Genomic DNA, 8,178 nt, shown 5'->3' with positions numbered 1-8,178 from the left:
AGTTCAGTTACACTCATAAAAGGTCTTGTGCTTTAACCAAACAAGGCTTTCATGTTAATGCCTCACATCTGAGATTCCCACAGCTTGTTTTTGTGTCTCTCTTAAAGGGTTAAAGGGTTTCCTCACAAAATATGAATCATTTACAGTTCTAATACAAACAAAACCGCTTGAGTGGTCACACTTTCATGTAGCCCATTTATATTTTCATTGGCAGGATGTCTTGGTAATGAGGTCCCAGTCACATTCTTATCCAGACGCTCATTTGGTTTAGCCTCAATCGCCAGTCCTCTTAAATAGTCATGGCCTTTTTGGGTAATCCTCACCTTCGAGCCCTGGAGATGTTTCTCTTTATCTTTGGAGTGTGAGTCATGTGTCTGAGGAGCTCTGGCATGTTGGTACATAGCTGAAGACGTAGGTTAAAGGAAGTTGCTGGTGGGGTTTTCCAGATAACTGGCTGGGTAAAAGGTTTACGTAATCTTAACCTGAGGTAGCAACAAGGGACACATTACAGGAAAGTGAAAAACACCACATCAAGGTTTTTATTTTCATTAAAACATCACAATTATGTAGTTGGTACACAGCATGTCATCGTCCCGATTTACAAAACACTGACTTATTAAATCATTTTGTTGAAATGGCAGGAAAGCATTCAAGTCACTGCAAAATTGAGTGTAGGATAGCAGATTTGCCACACAGACTCAGTGTGACAGCATTTCATGAAAAAAGTTACTTTGAGCCACAATTAAAATGTCTAGAAATATGACTTTTATCATTTTTGTGCAGGCTAGCTCAGGGATATTAATTATTAAGGCATTTAAAGCAGAAAGGATCCAATTCTATATTTGAATCTGTTTATAAGCATAAGCAAATCTGTTTACATTCATCAAGATTAGCAAGACAAAGTAGAATTGCACGTGTTTTTGTTGGAAATGAGTCCCGAGATTTTCCTGAACCTGGAAACATTTCTGATGTGACTAATGTGAATGGCCTGATATTAATTTTAGAGTGAACATAGAAATAATTAGCGGTACCTGTTTTAGTGCATACAAATACACAAGTATTTTTTCTATCAGTAATAAGAACATGAGCCTATTGTTTAGTGTTTTAACCATAAAGATTCTGTCAGTGGCCCCACAGTTTTTCTGATATTTCCAGTGCATAACACATTTATTAGACTACCTGCTATTAGAAAAACAAAAGAAAAATATTTTTGAACTGTGCCAAAAAGCTCATTTAAAACAAGTTTAAAACACTGAGGATGTCTGTAGGAAGTCAGAAATTAATCAAGCATGACGTTCAAGCAGTAATTGTTCTGTTCAAGAATGCAAGTAAGTAGGTTTTAATCAAAGTTAATTTAATCATAAACTAATGATGCCTTTACTCTTTTTATTCTATTTTTATAACAACAATATTTATATTTTAGCATTAAAAATATGATCTTAATTTAAGAGCACACTGGTGGTTTAACTATTACAGAATCATTAAAAAATGATTTTGGTAAGTACCAGAATTGTTAATTTATAACAGCTATGGCATAAACCTTACACTGGCCGGTGGTCTAAAACATGTGCTCAGCACTGTGACTTTTTGCGTCTGAGCTTTGCTTGCACAGAAGACCTCAGACCCCACAATTCATACATCATATATGCCACTCCAGATAAGATCACATTTGTACACTTGTACATTCCAGTTATGACTTTGTTAAAGCGTTATGTAAAATCGAAATCTGCACTCTTATTAAATCACCAGTGTAAATCTGAGTTGTAGTGCTTACAAGATTATACATGTCACCAGTTTAGCAAGCGTTATGTATGAAGGTTTACCTTTCAGGCTGATTTTCAGATTTTACTATGGAGGAAGCGACAGTTGTAGTTAGCTGATTACACTTAATTAAAACCAAAATGAATGAGGCCAAAATATTTCACTGGCATTGAATAAAGTGCTACGTAAAGCCGAGCCTGATGATGTCAGAGTCGTTCGGCAGGTTGGACCCGTCCCGGGCCTTCGGCGTCCACAAGGGCATTCTGTCATTTCGAGTAGTGGGCGAACGGAGACTCCTCATTCACTTTGCCCTGAGAGTTCACAGAAAACAAACAACCCATTCATAGTTAACCAGCAGTCAGCGTGGTGATAAAGTGCCTGCACTGAATGTCCAGTACCTGCTTTACCATCTGAACTAAAGTGGTTCTTTTACAGTACAATGTGTTCTGTTGTTTTTCTTTTATCCGATTACAGTGATAGGCATTCTTTTCCCCGTTCAGATTAACAATAGGTGAAGTCTTTGCGGTCCCGCTTTAGGTATATTAATGTAATTAACGTTAAGGACTGACAATCAGCTGACGGAGACAAGCCTCTGAAAAAACCGTCTTTTTACCCGTTTTAAATGTTAAATTAGTGAATGTGAGAAGGGATTACCATGTGAAGATGAGGTTGAGAAACTCCTGGGAAGGGAAGCTTAAATGTTTCATACTTATCTTATTCTCTTTTCTCATAATGTCAGGAATAATCAAAAGGAAATTGCTAAGAATGTGTGAAGAAAAAAAGCGTCATGGATGTGGTCATACATGGACATTATCTAGATCATATTATCCGATTTCTACAGGGGATTGTTTGTCATTTATTAACCCTGCAAGTTATCATTAAGTCCCGACCTGCTCATATTGGAGGATCAGTTGTTTTTCAGCTCATGTTGTCGGATATGTAGCTCGTACGGTATAAAGTACACTCCAGCACAATGCCCAGTCATGCAGCAATAAAGATTTACACTCGTAGAACACCTTATAAAGAACACTGGTCCGTACAGCGCTGCAGGTCTTGTTTTGCAGCGGTTACCAGAATAGCAGTATTTTATTCTATTTCACACATATTGGCAGCCTCATTGTGGGTCATCTGAAAAGTCTTTGTGATATTGTCTCTGCACACTAGATACATACATGAACTTGTAAGTGCTCCGTAAGTGTGAGAGAGAAGGTTTGCTTTTCAGAAATCCCATTCTTGATTAGACCCTTGCTGCTGAGATTGAGATATGCCAACAGTTTAAAACTATCTGGCGACGCGCTGATGCGGCTCTAATGATAAGCTTCTCTTGAGAAATAGTCACCACACTTTTCACACACAGACAATCCACTCACACTTCCTGTTCGTGTAAATGAGAAACCACTGTCCTCATTACTAAGGAGACAGGAACAAGAAGAAGACGACATTTAATGCTGGGAAACTTTTACGTGTTACTCATGGTGGGGGGCTGACACTTAACATCCCCGTGAAGCAAAATCCTGGAACGTGTTGGCCTTGCTCCAAATCCATGTTACGGGCAAATCCATGTTTTCTACGTGTTAACCAGCACCTGCCTCCCCCTGCTGGGATGAGTAACCTACAGCAGGCAGAGCCTCATACTAAAACTCATGAATTATATTCTTGAAACAATATTCAAGAAGTTTGTCATTTTGTGTGTTTCAGTGCTGATTTTTAAGATGTATACCAGACCTACAGTAAGATTAAGATTAGGATTCACCCTCTGGAACTGTGAATATCTGTCACGTTTTCTATCTCACCATCGGCATATCTTCGAGCCTCTCAAAATTGGATCTCGGCGATCGGATACATTTCACTGTGAGTACCACGAGAACGAGGGCGAGGACGATACAGAAGATGCAAATGATAGCGACTAGGCCGGGGTTTGACGCCAGGTCATCTTTTTCCCAGTCGGGTGAAAAACCTGAGGGGGAGACAAACAGAGAAACGATGAGATAAACAAATGCAATATTTGCTGGACACAGCTGAAATTATACTAATGTAAGAAGAAATCATATTTGCTTTGCACAAGTCACACCATTGGTTTTATGCCTCATTTATTAATTGACTTAAACAAACAACTGCCCAGGGGAATTTATTTGTCATGACAAATAAATTCCCCTGGGCAGTTGTTTGTCACTTATGGATATAGTTGTTTTTCTCATCACAATGCTTATCCAGTTTATCACAAGCCAGTATTCTTTGTGTTATTGTTCTTTTCAATAGATGCAGCCTTCCAAAAACTTATGATCATGATAACAGAGCTGATCAGAGAAGTCAGGGACCTCCGTGAGAAGTTCAGAGCCTTCCGTTAATCCTGCAGCACTGACCCTGTTCATGCTAGGGTATTGCCTCTGGATTAGCCATTTAACAACATAGACGAAATGAACTGCAATGACCGGAGGCAAATAAAGCAATGGTAAGTTCTTAAAGTTTGCTGATTTCTGCCTTGTGACTTTCATATTAATCAGCCTGGTAGTTTAGATGCTTTCTCCCTGCTGAAGACAATAGACAATAGGTTATTCATATTTAAGCTCTAATTTGGCTTTTTTTTCTTCTTCTTTTTGTGTTTGTTTGTGTCCTAGATGGTCTGACTCAGCGGGTGGGGGTAAACGCTGTTTCTGAGTTTGCCTTCGCCCAAGCAGTGCAGAAATGTCTCCGCTACCCTTCAGAAAACATGGGTGGTGCAGGATGCCTGATATCCAGTTTGATCCCAGAGTAAACTAAAAAAAATAAGTGACCTGTATCCAATACATGTAACAAAGAAACTTTTTCAAAAATATAATAAATTACTTTGTAATTGATACAGAGATGTCTGTCATTTTTATTACATAATGCCAGATGCTTCATTTTATAGGGATATTATTATGGACATGACAAATTGTAAGACAATGTCCAGTATTTTATGGGTTTCCTATTTGGGGATCATATACAATTGTCTTTTTTGCAGGTTTAAGTATTGCTGGTAATTTGCAGCGGTTTTTTATTAATACAAATACCTTTTAAGTACTGATTTTTAATCATGACTTTATTGTTTCAATAGTAACCAAGGGTGCAAAAGTGATGGAAAATCAACATCAGAGTTCAACAGTGATTCAATATCAGAATCTGAGATTGTTTCAACATTAACAGTGTTTGAAAATTTGACGTTGAATCAATGTCAGCGTTCAACATTGATTCAATATCAAAACATGACGTTGTTTCAATATTAGAAAAGGGTGCAAAAGTGACATTGGGTCAACGTCAGATTTCAACGTTGATTCAATAGAAGCACCTGATATTGAAACAATGTTTAGTCAATGTCTCCTTGCTATCTGGGTCTTGTCATCAAAATTTCATTGAAACCTGAGAAGAAATCCACCATAACATGCAAATGAATTTAATCTGTGCACGCAAAAGCATTTTGTTTGTTTTAGGTCATAAAGTATGGCACTGCTATGTATAAATTTGTCCATCTGTATTGTTTCTCACTGTCCTTGAACCCCCAAAAGTGCATTAATTTCTTTTAAAATGGCAAAAAAAGAGCGGACTGGATGTTTTTTGACCTGTGTCGGTTGTGTTCACAGTGGTGGTTGCAGTGATGTTTGGTGATGCTGATGCAGATGGGAGCGTTGTTTCAGTTGGCAAAGCTGTCTCATTTGATGTCTGGTTGTTTGCTGTGGTTTGAGGAGGTGGGCTGGGGGTGGTGTCGTCTGTCTGCTGCGTTTTTGGTGAAGCCGAAGTGATGATGGTCGTGGACTGCACTGTCGTTTCAGCTGTAGTTGGATGTGTTGTCGTTTCAGCTGTAGTTGGATGTGTTGTCGTTTCAGCTGTAGTTGGATGTGTTGTCGTTTCAGCTGTGGTTGGATGTGTTGTTCTTTCAGTGGTAGTCTGGAGTATTGTTGTTTGTGAGTATGGTTTGTTAGTGGTTGTTTGTGCAGTGGATGAGCTGGAGGAAGTGGTGGTTTCTGCAGAGCAGCAAACAGCACATAAATATAAGATGCTGCATTCACACCTTATTGAGATAATGATCAAGTGGTTTGTTGGCACCTTTAAGATGCCAACAAACCACAAAGAAAGTTTTATTTACATTTTTCCATACTTGCACTGGATGTTTTTAATGCATGAGAGCACTAATGCAGACAAGCATGGCTTAATGCTGTGCACTAACCCTAGCCCTTCCTATTGACAGAGCATGGTGTTGTTGTAATCATCAAAAAGTTCTGACACAAAATAATTGCTTTGTATGATTTTTTTCTATAACCAACTTTTAGATCATTGAATATCCCAGAGTTTGAATAGCAAAATACATATCTGATGTCTGACACAGACTAACAGAACGTTGCTGGTACTTAAATTTTTGGTAAACTCTATAATAAGGATATATTTCAGCTGCATTTTACTCAAAATTATTGCTGAAAAATCGTTTTATTGAGTGCAAAATATAGTACAAAAATAAATCCCAGGTGATTCTGAAGTGGTCATGTAGGCTCTTATTTCACATTTGATTCGTTTTAATCAAGTAACCCTACCTTAACCTAAATATAAGCTTTATTATCACAGATTAGAAATTTTGAATGCTACACCTTTAAATTCACTATTCTGGAGTTTTGCCACTATTACTTAAGTCACATGTAATTAACATGATAGTAATGATGCATTACGCAAAGCTCACTTTCATCATGGAACTCTGTAAGTTTCATCTTCTAGTCACCGCCCACACCCACTCACACCACGTTTATCATAAAATCATGTTAAGGAAGCTACGTATGTTAGATTCACATCCCTGAGACAATAACAATCTATATGTGCATCATCTTTGTGGCTTCGGACTGTTTATGAAGACGGTTTTAGATTTCTTTACGGAGCCGTGTGGGATTGAAGTTTGGCAGGTGTTTGAGTGTAGGCACTTTAGGGTTCAGGTTGGGGTCCTCATCAACACTGTAGCTGCTCTACCTGTTACTGTTTTACCCCTAAAATCCGCTTTGCTTTGTGTACAAAGAAAACACACCGGAAAACCTTCAAACTATGACGAAGCTGAGATTTTAAGTGGTAAATACATGAGCGTTTAGGAGCTTTAAATCACATAACTGTACTTGTACAGTTATGTGATGTGGGCAATTGTGGGCAAAGATCCAGAGGAGCTTAAGGTAAGAATGCTGTGACAACTTTCTGAGGCAAGAAACGACTTTAAACTTGACAAAAGAACAAAAACAAAGTAAATTTCAGAAAACTACGACATGCTGCAAGTGTCTAAAAGCAGATTGTGTTGGCGCATAGCAGTGGGTCAGGTAATATTAAAGCAATTGCAACGTGTGTTCAGTAAAGTGTTTGCCACAGGAGGCTCGACTTCAGCTCACTATCACTGATTAAATATTAGCCCCAGTCTACACCCAGGTGTGAACTTCCCCTTATGTTTTACAGATACACGCTTTACTTATGATATGAATTTTGTAGTAATGAACAGCAACAGAATGAATACAAATGTGTCTGTGACAACACACGGTTGCTTCTTATTACACTTAAAACAAGAGCCAGTGCCGCGCTGCCACAGGCAAACCGGCCGACTGTCTCTCACTGCACGAAGCTTCCTGTTTGCATAAATTTGCACTTCTACAAGACTTCAGCCTAACGTTCAAACATATAGAACACAAAATTTTGAGAAGTGAAAACTTGTTGAAAAATGCTGACTTACCACTGATGACTGTCGCTGTTAACAGGGACACCAGCAGAGTGAGGTGCATCGTTGCGGGCATGTTGAGAGGGGAAGTGGCTGGCAGTCATATCAGTGACATTCACAGACAAACGCACATGCACACACATGCGGTAACTACATCCTTGACAGCAGGATGTGCTCCAAACACGGGCTGTTGCATATCAAGCATTAAACCCTTCACACTATCAGTCAATATTTAAACAAGGTTGTGTGTGTTTGCTTTTGCTTCTATTCCTGCTGTAGGCAGCTGCAGATTAGTTTTTACTTCTAAAATAGATTTTAAACATGAAAGTTGTCTCATGCTGCCAGCTGCAATGACCTATGCTATCCCAGGTCTTTTACTCTGCACTGTGCAGGCTGCTTATGCTGCAGCACAGAGCTGGACACTTTATTTTTGATGAAACAAGAAAATCATTTTGTCCACTGCACGTTTGACACTTTTGTTGAATCAGGTGCAGTGGAGCTTATTTCTGCCTCGCATGTTATTCTTTTTAAGTTGAGTCTTCAACTTTACTTTCTTTCATTTTTATGCTGTTTTAAGGTTTTTGATATTGTGTACATCACTGAAACTTTATACATACAGACCAGTCGTTGTGTAAATTTGACTTCTTGGCATCCATCCTTCCCCTGAGACCATTTCTGATGAGGCCTCAGTGAACAGTAGTGAACAGTAGCTGAAGGGTCAGGTG

General features: G+C 38.7%; 1 protein-coding gene across 1 annotated transcript; it reads right to left on the bottom strand.

The window, feature by feature from the left end:
* Positions 1-1,402: 1,402 nt before the first annotated feature.
* cist1 (colon, intestine and stomach enriched 1) lies at positions 1,403-7,596 on the bottom strand. Its single transcript, XM_026143086.1, has 4 exons — positions 7,469-7,596; positions 5,340-5,741; positions 3,555-3,718; positions 1,403-2,072 (listed from the first exon to the last, which is right to left on the bottom strand). The coding sequence occupies exons 1-4, from the start codon at positions 7,527-7,529 to the stop codon at positions 2,028-2,030; spliced, it is 672 nt and encodes a 223-aa protein (XP_025998871.1). The 5' UTR covers positions 7,530-7,596; the 3' UTR covers positions 1,403-2,027.
* Between the last annotated feature and the right edge of the window lie 582 nt (positions 7,597-8,178).

This window comes from Astatotilapia calliptera, chromosome 15 (assembly GCF_900246225.1).
Source record: "Astatotilapia calliptera chromosome 15, fAstCal1.2, whole genome shotgun sequence".
In the NCBI taxonomy this organism is placed as follows: Eukaryota; Metazoa; Chordata; class Actinopteri; order Cichliformes; family Cichlidae; genus Astatotilapia; species Astatotilapia calliptera.
Note: the sequence above shows the minus strand (reverse complement) of the source record. Positions and strands in the feature narration are given on the sequence as shown.

Bases quoted from the DNA above. Each gene is read 5' to 3' on its own strand.
- cist1 (XM_026143086.1), bottom strand. From the start codon at position 7,529: ATGCCCGCAACGATGCACCTCACTCTGCTGGTGTCCCTGTTAACAGCG. The intron at 5,742-7,468 runs GTAAGTCAGCAT...GCTGCTCTGCAG, and splicing joins AACAGCGACAGTCATCAGTG to AAACCACCACTTCCTCCAGC. The intron at 3,719-5,339 runs GTCAAAAAACAT...TCTCCCCCTCAG, and splicing joins TGTGAACACAACCGACACAG to GTTTTTCACCCGACTGGGAA.